The 12,202-nt window shown below is 42.7% G+C and overlaps 1 protein-coding gene across 1 annotated transcript in view; it reads right to left on the bottom strand.

Moving 5' to 3' along the window:
* The window catches only part of dnah3 (dynein axonemal heavy chain 3), a 185,525-nt gene that overhangs the window by 39,949 nt on the left and 133,374 nt on the right, over positions 1–12,202 (bottom strand). The window contains exons 41-45 of the mRNA XM_059654174.1: positions 10,719–11,013; positions 9,258–9,437; positions 6,472–6,595; positions 5,583–5,739; positions 2,332–2,475 (exon numbers count right to left, since the gene is read on the bottom strand). Of these exons, the coding sequence (XP_059510157.1) occupies positions 2,332–2,475; positions 5,583–5,739; positions 6,472–6,595; positions 9,258–9,437; positions 10,719–11,013 (900 nt within the window). The remainder of the gene's footprint in view (positions 1–2,331; positions 2,476–5,582; positions 5,740–6,471; positions 6,596–9,257; positions 9,438–10,718; positions 11,014–12,202) is intronic.

Here is a 12,202-nt window from a genome sequence, read left to right as displayed (position 1 = left end):
GAACTGACCACAAGACTCCTACGACTACTGGGCATCAGAGTAGCACACAAACCCACACCAACCCTATGACAACTGCTCACCTGAACCGAAGACCCACTACCCACTATGGACAGGACCAATGACGTATACAAGATTCCCTGCAGAGACTGTGACAAACACTACATCGGACAAACAGGAAGGAAATAAACCACAAGTGTACATGAACGTCAACTGGCTACAAAAAGACACAACCAATACTCACTCATCCCTATCCACATGGATAAGGAGAACCACCAATTCAACTGGGACAACACAATCCAGGGACAAGCAAAGCAGAGAGACAAGCATAGGAATTCCCAGAAGCCTGGTACTCCACGAAGAAAGCCATCAATAAACACAGAACTCGCCCCAATATACACTCCACCGGAAATGAAAACTGGAAGTGAGGTAATCCAGCTCAACGGACTCCAGAGTTTAAATAACAGATGGGAAAACACAATGGCGTGTCATCGGAGGCTGCACTGATGATGTTACCCAGCAGGGTAACAAAACATCTACGGAAAAACAACGAACCAGCTCAGCAAGGCAACCAACCACAACATCCACAACCTGAGCTATAACCCTACCCTAAAACCTTAGAACTAACCAAATTACATCTGGAACACAGAACCTTGCATTTGCCTTCAACTAAGAAAAAATTAAGGGTTTAGGCTGTCTCCTTGGTGCATTTCAAGGGGGTTTGGTCTGGTGCAAAACAAAAGGCAGACTATCAACACTTGCAACACATACTGCCAATTAACATGTTGTTGAAGGACAGAAAACTGGAAGGAAAAGTGTCTGACAGAATGGTGTCTAATGATGGGAGCCCTTGGTTCTCCTCAGAGTTCACAAAATTCATTCACTGACAGAAGTGGGGAAACGACCATCTGCTAGACTTTTCCCAATGGTATTCTTAAGGTGGCATCCAGGAACTTGAGTTATTCCAATGGCAAAGCCAAAATTAGGAAATAAACAGGGGAGACAGGTTAACGGGTGCGGTTAAAAACACTGATTTTCTCAAAGAGGCAGGTAGTTCTGTTTAGCTTGGTCAGCATTCTTCACTGATATGATTGTGGAGTGGTGCACAGGCCATTCAGGCAGTGATGCCTAGCCCCAAGGAACCAAAATAATCCACAGAGTATCAGCTTGAAACCATACAACCTAATTTCTCCCTCAGCACATGGGGCTGCACAGGGCACTGGAGAGGCTACATCAAAAATATTCTGCACTATATTGGCCACTTTATTTGAAGAAAGATGCTAACAAATTACAAGCAGCTCAGAGAAAGTTTATCAGATTAACATTTCCAATGGGTCGTTGCCCAACGGAGGGGCTAGATTTGTATCCACTTGAGTTAAGAAGAACAAGAGATGACTTGAAAATGATAAGATCCTATGATGACAACTAGATGGATGTGCAGAAGATGACTCCTCAGGTGGGAGAATCTAGAACTACGTGTCATGCTTAAAACATGCAAGGTCATCCATTTGAAATAGTGAAAAGGTGATTTTTTTTTCTCTGTAAAGGATTCTGAGAGATTGGAACACTTTTCCTCAAAAGGTAGTGGAAGCAGAGCCTTTGAATATTTTTAAAACAGAAGTTGATAGATTTTTGATAAGTGACAGTAGGATAGGAGATTAAAATCAGATCAGTCATGGCCTAATTGAATGGTGGATCAGGCTCAAGGGGCCAATTGACCTACTGTTGCATCTTTTATACATTCATGGGATGTGGGCATCACTGTCCAGGCCAGCATTTATTGTCCATCCCTAGTTGCCTAGAGACAATTAAGAGTCAACCACATTGCTGTGTGTCTGGAGTCACATATAGGTCAGACCAGGTAAACATGGCAGTTTCCTTCCCTGAAGGACATTCATGAACCAGATAATTTTTCCTGAAAATCGTTTCATAATCATCATTAGACCCTTAATTCCAGTTATTTGTTGAATTCAAATTTCACCATCTGCCAAGACAGGATTTGAATCCAGGTCCCCAGAACATTACCTAGGTCTCTGGATTAATAGTGAAGTAATAATTCCACTAGGCCATCACCCTCCTTTCTATTGCATAGCATAAGATGCTCGGACTGGATTATCTATCAATACCATGCAGTGAACCAAATAAATCAGAGTGATTTGGCAGATGGTACAACAGTTTGCAAAGCCACACATGCAAAATGCAATTACGAAATCAAGGGGATAGGGAATGGGTGGGAACTTGTGGTATAAAACTCTTGTTATTTGTGCAATATTATAAGTATTACCAAGAAATTTCAAACATGAAAAAAACAAGAGAAGAAACACCAGAAATTACCTTATCAACACTCTGTTTGAAGAAATTTGAGGTGGTTTGTTTGATTATTTGGAAAAATGTCTGTCTATCATCGTCCGCAATCAATCTGTCATAAAAAACCCTGTAAACTTCATGAATCCAGAGACGAATCAATTTATCTCCCTCCTGGGAAAGGAATCATACATGGCACATCACTAAAACTCTTTACACTAAAACAGCTGAGCATGAGCTTCAGGATTGAAGAACAATACTATTGGAGGTAAGTCCTGCTACAATTTGCAATACTTACCATTTTTTAATATTCATTCATGGGATGTGGCTGGCGCCAGCTGGGCCAGCATTTATTTCCAATCCCTAATTGCCTTGGAGAAGATGTGTAGGTTAGGGTGCGTTAGCCAGGCCAATTTGCCCAGAGTGTCCAGAGATGTGCAGGCTAGGTGGATTTGCCGTGGGAAATACAGGATTGGGGTTGGGTCTGGGTGGCAGGCTGTTAAGAGGATGCAGTGTGGACTCAATGGGGCAACTGACCTGCTTCCACACTGTAGGGGTTGTGTGATCATACCTGATTCTAAGAAGGTGGTGAGCTGACCTCTCGAACACCTGAATTTCTTGGATCATTGGTACACCCACAGCATTGTTAAGGACGAAATTCCAGGATTTTGACCCAGGGACACAGAAGGGACAGTGATACATTTCCAAGTCAGGATGGCAAGTGGCTTGGAGGGGAACTTGCAGGTGTTCCCATGTATCTGCTGTTGTTGGCCTTTTGGGGCAGTATTTGTGGGTTTGGACAGTACTGTCCAAGCTGCCAGGGTGCCCTTGCTGCACTTCATGCTATCTATCCTGCAGCTTTCCTGTTTGAGTGGTCCTGATGTTTGGAGAATTAACAATTGCTTTGTGAAGGATACAAATTAATACTCTCAAAGGAGGCCTGGTCTTCTGGCATCAGCTCTGAAGATTATGTGACACTTTACCTACTGTAAGCTACCCCCTGTAGTCAGTACTTCAGCCTCTGAGTTATGAGGTCATGAATTCAAGATCCACTCTAAGCTTTACAGAGCACAAAACTCAAGGCTGACACTGGACAGGACTGAGGAGCTGTCAGAGGGTTTGCCCTTCAGATGAGACATTTGACTCACCTGTCTATGGGGTGGGGGTAGGTCTCATGGCATGACGTTAAAGAAGGACAGGGGAGTTATGCACAGTGTTCTGGCCCTCAGTCCCTCAATCAAGTCATAAAAACAGATGAGCTGGTTGGCATGGTGGCTCACAGCACCAGGGACCTGGGTTTGATTCCATTCTCAGATGACTGTGTGGAGTTTACACATGTGCCCCTTGTCGGTATGGAATTTGTCAGGGTGCTCCAGTCTCCTCCAACAGTCTAAAGATGAGCAGGTTAGGTGGGTTAGCCATGGGAAGTGCATGGTTACGCATGTTGGGGGGGTGGCAGTGGATGTGGGTGGGATGCTCTTTAAAGAGACGGTGCAAACTCAATGGGCTAAATGGCCTGCTTCTACACTGTAGGGGTTCTATAGTGATTAATGCATGGCTTTTGTGGGACATTGCTGTGCCATAATTGGTGGTAAAGTGCCTTGGTGATATCCAGTGGACATGTAAAGCATTACATAAATACAAATCTTTCTCTGGTAGTTCAGTTGAACAAAGTCAGGAGTCACACAGCACCATGTTATAGTCCAACAGGTTTATTTAAAATCACAAACTTTCGGAGTACTTCTCCCTCAAGCATGAATTCACTTGATGAAGAATCAGCGCTCAAAAAACTTGTGATTTTAAATAAAGCCATTGGACTATAACCTGGTGTCATGTGACTTCTGACTTTGTCCAACCCAGTCCAACACTGACACCTCCACGTCTTAGCTCAGTTGGAAGCAATGTCTTTGAGTCTTTGCTCAGCCTATCTATGTTGGAAAACCTGTCCCAGGCTGTGCTAAACACAAGGCCTACACTACAAAGCAATTACCTGTAACTGTTCCTGAGAGGCCCCCATGATTGTCAGAATCGTTCATTCTACCTGCACGCCTCAGTTTTGGTTCACAACTCTTCAACTAATTCTACCAAGGCCAAAGCCTCTCTCACAAGCTGTGCTTCCCGAAGTGGGATCGGCACTAATAGCGGTATCACATAGCTGAGGTCCTGAATGCGGAGGCAGCAACAGCCTGAGTCATAGCAGCAGTGCTCCCACTCTAACAGGCTGCTGCTCTCACACCACCTTTTCCACTCCCCCAGCTGTCATTGGGGGATAGCAACAATTTTCAAGGTCGATAATGGGCCATAGTGAGCAAAGGTTTGGGAGGCACTGTACTTGCACATAAAGCAGTGGTATACATGAGAAACGATCTGTAGTGTATGTAAGAAGCAATGTATTTTGTATGTTGGTACTACAACCTGTAATTAATGGGCAGTCCTCTCAAAAAAGAACTAGTGCTGTACTTCAATTTTTAAAAATTCTTTCATGGGATGTGGGCCTTTCATGCCCATCCCTCATGGCTATGGAACTTAACAACTTGCTCAGCCATTTCTGAGGGCAGTAAAAAGTCAACCACATGGGTTTATGTCTGGAGTCACAGGTAGGCCATCAGCTAAGTGTGGCAGAATTCTCTCCCTAAAGGGTAATAGTAAACACCAAAAATAGGAGCAGGAGAAGGCCATTCAGCTCTTCAAGCATGCTCCTCCATTCAATATGATCATGTCTGATCATCCAATTTAGTTACCTATTCCTACTTTCTCCCCATAATCTGTGATCCCTTCAGCGCTAGGAACTATATCTAACTCCTTATGCTTTCTGTGACATGAATTCCACGGGCTCCCCACTCTCTGGGCGAAGACATTTCGCCTCATCTCAGTCCAATATGGCCAACCCTGTATGCTTAGACTATGACCCAGATAGTAAACCCATTGGGTTTTTACACCTATTGATGTTAGTTGCCATGGTCAATTTTAACTGATATTCACTTTATATTCAAGATTTATCAACTCAATCAGCAGCCATGATGGGGTTTGACTGCACGTACCCTGTGATATACACTCTCAATAACATCTAGGTTACTAATCCAGTGGCATTGTCTCTTCATGCATAGTTTTATGAACAAATTTAATTGTAATTCTGTAGATGGTTCATGTATATTTGCAAACAATCTGATCTATTTTTAGTTCACGTAATCGTTTCGATTGCTTTATTCTTTCCCATATCCTGTTTAACTCTTACATTGTGTGTGGTTTCGAATGGATTGTAAGAAGGTTTTCTCACTCACCTTCAGATGGGTATTTGGGCACAACAGCACTCCTTTAATTACTCGAGAGAAATCTCGCAGATTGAACACATAATGGGATTTGGAAGGGGTTGGAAGAAAATTGTCCATTGCAGCTTTATAAACTGCCATGGTAGCTTGTACCATCATCTTACCCAACCTGAAATAGAGAAGAGTTTGACATATTACCCAAAATTCCTGTTTCCTGTTAGTGTCAACAAGCACAGCCATCCTTCTGAGAGTAAACGACACTATGCAACATGCTCCACTTCCCCACCCCTGGGGCAAATCACATTCTTCAATGCATCCCACATCTCCCCACACACCAGGCCAAGGCATATCACAATGTGTACCGCGCCCTCAACGTTCTCTCCCCACCCAAGAGGCAAATCACACTGGCCCAGCTTTCTACGGGAGCAATTCACCTCGATTCAATTCTTCCACCTTTTTATCATAGTCCTGTAAATCTCTCCTCTTCAGGAAATCATCCAAAGGTCTATAGAAAACCTCACGAGGACTCACAGACAGTACATTCCAGACCCTAACCCTTCGATGAACCTTCCTCCCCCACACTCTCAGATAATACTTTTCATACCTTAATCATTTGAGTGAACCTGCCTCTCCCACACTCTCAGACAGTACATTCCAGACCCTGACCCCTTCAGTGAACCCGCCAGCCCCACACTCTCAGACAGACCATTCCAGACCCTAAGCCCTATACATAATTGGTGGATGTTGCAGCTAATCGATATTGGGTGTCATACAGCATGGCAGCTCAGGGCCTTTGGGCCTATTTGAGTGAAGTTTGAGAATGTGAGGAGTTAATGTCTGCGGTCTACATGTAGAAACTGAAAAATTTGATTTTGTTTCATTGAAATTTGTTGACCCCTACCGTAGAAAGGTGTTTTCAAATCCTTTCGCAAAGTGCCAATCAGAAATGGAAGTGAAAATCTTCATCATAGTATCATCATCGAATGAATCAATGGAGACGATATTGAGATGGCGAGTGAAACGGCCTGTGAGGTAAACAGAGAAGTGACTTCCAAGAAAGTGGACAGTAACAACTTGGATTTTATGGCTTATGATACTGATCATAAGGTGTTTGTAGCTGTATGTGAACAAACACTGCTAAATTTACTACCTCATATTGGTCAAAAAACCCAACACCTATAAGTAGCGCAGTGTCAACCTCCAGGTGATTTTCCCATAATTTTGCACCACTGACTCTGCAGTCCATTATTTTTCAGTACAATTACCACACTTACAAATCCTTTTTTAACCATTTTCCCATTGAAAGGATTTCGTTATGAATTATTTTAAAATGAGCTGTTAAATTAAAACTGGCACCAAAAGCAGGTTGCAAATGACAACATATCTTTTCACTCTTTGGGGATGTAGAATGATGTGGGCATTGGACTGCAGTAGTTGGAAAACCAAGGGAGCTTTGCAATTTGAAATTCAAGTGTTGCGTTTTGTTAAGCTGTGCAATGCCATGTTGCTTTTTGAAAGCAGTAAGGAGGGGGGAATTCACAGAGAATCTTTCAAGTTAAGAAATGTTGAAAGGAAACATTAAAAAGCTGTGAGTGACAACGGCAGTACAGCGGAAGAAACATCCAGAGCCTGTAGACATACATCTCTCTCTCTCTCTCTCTCTCTCTCTCCACCACCCTGCCCCTCATGGGCAAAAGACAGAAAAATCAGGAAAACGTTTCTAAAAATTCTAAATCAAAAGAAAACAACTGAATTGTAGAATTGTTGTCACCTTACAGACAACAGTAGGTCACCCCTGCAAAAATCAAAAAGGACTGTGGGAAAATAACTTACCACTTTGTGCTCTGAACTTATGATCTTCAGAACTTTGCTTCCACTGTCTACATCTTTATTCCAGCCACAGTCCCTGTGTTAAACAATTTGTCTCTCGTCTCTCTTAAAAGTGATTGACTGCATGTATTTGGGCTTTTAAAGAAGTACAGTTTAAGTTACATAAATTAGGAATCTTCTTTTCAATGGCCTTGTTAAAGTTGAGTATGCCACAATAAATAGTTATTATTACGTTACTTAAGAAAACTGGGGTGACTTGCATTTGTCCTGAGTAGCAGTCAGTCTGACAAATTGGTCATTTTGGGGGTCTCACCGGGATTTTGTGCATTTATACATTTTGCAACAGGTTGTGGAACAGTGGAATACGATTATTGAGGCAAAAACTATTCCCAATTTAGTCATGACAAAGACAAAAAAGCAAAGCACTCCCGACCTGATAGGCACATTGGAATTCAGGCACAGTCTCTTCAGGCACCATTCTGCATGCAATGAGTAGCTCTCACATTCACTGTTATTGTAGTAATCCTACACGTTTGTTCCTTGTGAGAAGTGAATTGTACTCCCGGTGTTACACAGTTTTGCCTGAAAAATGACTCTGGCTTGTCAGAACATGACACAATTATAGAGACAGGGAAGCAGCCGAAACCTGTTGCTAAGGTGAGGAAAAGGCAAAAGGCTGAAGTAAATTGACATTGATTCGGATGCAGAAGTTTTCAAACAACTCTTAACAATAAGAGAAGCCTCGTGACATTTTTTGTACTGTTATGCAAAAATATAATTTATACCCATTGGGACTACCTAACTTGAATTTTAACTGTGGATCTATATGAATCACCCTAAATGAAATTTACAGTTTACATTTCTATTCAAACCTCCATTATCTAATATATGCTCAATATACTTTAGAAAGACTGAATAGATTTGTGCTTAGGACACACTTGGGCTGGAAAATTTCTGAGGTAGAGTGTCCTGTCATGGGGGGTGGGCTGGTGGAGAATTAATTCCCCACTCCAGCCAACTCTCCTCATCTCAGTATTAAATGGCATGGGACTGCTGACATTGGCTGGGGTGCTCTCACTACCAAACTTCCCAATGGTGGGATGGGCCACTTTACCAGCAAACTCCAGCCCCAGGTTACATTATTCCATAACAGTATAGAACAGGTGAAGTCAGCTTGGGTAAAGGTTAAGATGCTTGGTCTGTAAAGATGAATAAACAGCTCCATTGACCCTGATCTATAATAGACTATGATTCCCAAAAACCCTTTACATCAACTGTTCACTCACTGTGGGTGAAAAGAAAGGAAAATATATCTCTAGATTGTACCCCAAGGTGAGGCCGAGAGGCACCTTTTGTTGGACTCTTCAACCTGATTTAATTTGGTATCTGCTCAGGGTGACTGACTGTCCCAACTTTTACAAGATCATTCCTTGAAATCTCCAATTGTCCCATGCCCTGTATGTTTTTATCATCCCCAGAATGTCATTTGCTCCATGTTTGTAAGACTGGGACTCCGTCCACTTCCTGCTTACAAGATTGCAAATTGTGCCAGAATTCGAAACAACTCAGGTATGTTTCCATTTGCCACCATGAAACAAACAGGCAGCAGATCAGGACAAGTTGCACACAGAACAGCTACTCCAATAATTTATATTTGAATTCCAGACGTAAGGCTCCGCCTGAATTCAAAAAAACCTGTGATGAAATTCAGACACACTTTTAAAAATATTATCCCAGTTAGCAATGATTGAATCTTGTAATTATGAAGCTAAGAAGCTACATAAACTGACTAATGCTGCAATGGGTGTAAAATCAATAATAACGTGCCACAATTCTCTAACATTGCAAAATTCCTACCTGTTATGTCATTCCTCCCCCCACCAGGAGGCCCCATTGCTGAAATAAACAGTACATTTATGATGGTCAGCTTTGACGTATCTTTCCGATCATACCAGTGACCATGATCTATCCACTGTCGAAGGAGCTCAATTGGTGGTTGGGCCCCATAGACTTCTTTTGCAGGCATATTCAGATCATCTAGAATTAACATATGAAATACCTGAGCTTTATGAAAGGAAAACAAAAACTCAGGCACCATCTCCCAGTAAGATTTGTAATACTTGATTGAGCGAGCCAGAGTTTAGGTCAGCATTGCGAACAATGCAACATTCCCTCACAGGTGAAGGCCTTAGTTTTACCAGACCATACGGCTGCTCCCTCTTTAGGGAGAAGTGACTGGTGGTGGTTTAGAATCATGGGATTCCTTCTGTGCAGATAAAGGCCATTCAACCAACTGAGTCTACACTGACCCTCAGAAGAACTTCCCACTCAGACCCACCCTATCCCTATAGCCCACATTTACCATGGCAATCCACTTAACGTGCACATCTTTGGGCTGTGGGAGGAAACTGGGGCACCCAGTGGAAACCCACGCAGGCACAGATACGACACAGTGTCAGTCCACAGTTTCACTCCATTTATGGAGTCGGACTTAACCCACATGTTTCTAATTTGGCGGGGGCAGGGATAAAGTTCAACCAGCTGGTATCTAGGAGAGGCTGGTGGCACAGCGGTGATGTCATTTGGCTGATATTGAAGAGATCCAAGGTAATATTCTCCTACTGTGGGCTCAAAACCCATTGCCACAGTAGTTTGTGGAAGTTAAATACAATTATAGATTTGCTCCAGATTTCGCTTCCACAACCATTGCCGCATTTCTGAGAGCTGAATCTCCCCTCACCAATGCACACAAGTCCTTATCACCACTGTCAACATCCCACGGCTCCAACCACTGTTGTCCTAACCCCCACCTGGGTGGCTCAGCGGTTAACACTTGCTGCCTCACAACGCCTGGGACCCAGGTTCAATTCCACCCTCAGGTAACTGTCTGTGTGGAGTTTGCACATTCTCCCTGTGTGCGCATGGGTTCCCCCTGGGTGCTCTGGTTTCCTCCCACAGTCCAATGGTGTTCAGGGTTATAGAGAAGGAGGGGGTTGGGTTTGTGTTGGATCTTCTCCAGAGGGTCGATGGGCTGAATGGCCTGCTTCCACACTGTAGGGATTCCATGATTCTACAACCTCTCCACCAAACATACCACCCCACCATCCTGATCCCTGAACCCACTTTACTGGAAGATGCTGCTATGATGGTGGCGAGATGTCTCTGAAACTGAGTCACCTTGCCTAGTCATTTCAATGATATTATTAATTTTGTTTAAATAAATATCAACATTCCATTGTTAAATTGAAACATTGAATAGATTTTTGGTGAGGAAAGCTCTTGATTACACACAAACTAGCTGAAATTTCAATCACTCACCTACAAAGGCAATGGATTCCTTCCCCACAGGTGGGCCATAAACACCTTTCCTCCTCCTGTCCAGTTTGGACATTATAATGTCTTGTGTTTGGTTGGCTGATGTTCTGGCAGAGAGGCTGATGCAGTTGGGAATGTAATGCTCTTTGGGCAGATGCATGAGGAAGTTGTTCGTGATGGCAGATTTACCAGTGCCAGTGGGTCCCAGTAACAGCAAAGGTACTTTGTGTGAGATATAAGTGTGTAAGAAAAAACTCTGCCTGGCAGTTTCCATGGTAGGAATAATAAGATCTGAAACCTGGAAATCCAGAGAAATTAAGACAGTAAACATCAAAAACATTACAACTGTAGATATTTCCCATGAACCAGGCCAGACACATTATGCTGAAGTGGAATATTCTCAAAGGAAAATATAACAATGCTCAAAAGCAGTTTGTGCCAATGGATTTTATCACAAATCGTTGTATATTGTATCTGATGGCGCAGCTTTGATCTTATCAATCACTCAAGAATGCACAATGACACATATTCTGGAGTAGGCAGAATTTGAACTTAAGATTCCTGGCTGAGAGGCTGGGACACCACTAGTCAAAAGTTCCTTGGTTTGCACCACAAAGTCCTTCATATCCCAGTTATACATATTTCCCAGTCAAGCTGTTCAGGCATATTATTACACACTTCTGGAACAGATGGGATGAAACCAGGCCTCCTTGCCCAGAGGTAGGGGCACAACCACTGTGCCAGTAAAAACCCATTTTACAGTTATATTTTCCTCTTCTTATGTGCAAAAGTGCTCTTACACACAACTGAATGTTATTCTTCTATCGCCAAATCCATGTTACATCTGTATATTTTCTTATAAACCTATTCAGAGATGTAATTACGCACTTATGGAGCAGATGAGACTTGAACCCACGCCTCTCAGTCCAGTGGTAGGAATGCTACCACTGAGCCACAAGATGGTCCCTCATGTTACAGTGATAACTAGCATCCTTGCACCTGTTTTATATTAAACAAAAAGCGGGGGGGGGGAAGTCAAAAGTTCCTTGGTTTGCTCTCTAATACAGTGTCTCGGCAAATCAAAATTGGTTTGCAAACCAATCAGTATGCAGTAAACAGGATAACAAAGTGTGGAACTGGATGAACACAGCCGGCCAGGCAATATCTTAGGAGCTTTTGTGCTCCTTAGATGCTGCTTGGCCTGCTGTGTTCATCCAGCTCCATACTTTGTTATCTCAGATTCTCCAGCATCTGCAGTTCCCATTATCTCTGACAGCATGCAGTAAAAATTGTTGCTCCCTTTGAAATTTGGTTCTCTTGCATCTGTCCTGACAAATGCAAAGTTCAACTACATACTCTTTCTTCAATACTCAGGTTCTTTATAACCAAGTGACTATTCATGTCCTAATTACAGAAAGTTTCATAATGTTTGGATTAATTCATGTACCTAAATCCAATAAACCTTTTAATGATTATATCCTAGCGTA

This window comes from Stegostoma tigrinum, chromosome 23, assembly GCF_030684315.1.
Source record: "Stegostoma tigrinum isolate sSteTig4 chromosome 23, sSteTig4.hap1, whole genome shotgun sequence".
Classification (NCBI taxonomy): domain Eukaryota; kingdom Metazoa; phylum Chordata; class Chondrichthyes; order Orectolobiformes; family Stegostomatidae; genus Stegostoma; species Stegostoma tigrinum.
The sequence above is the reverse complement of the archived record's forward strand: the minus strand, read 5'-3'. Positions and strand labels throughout refer to the sequence as shown.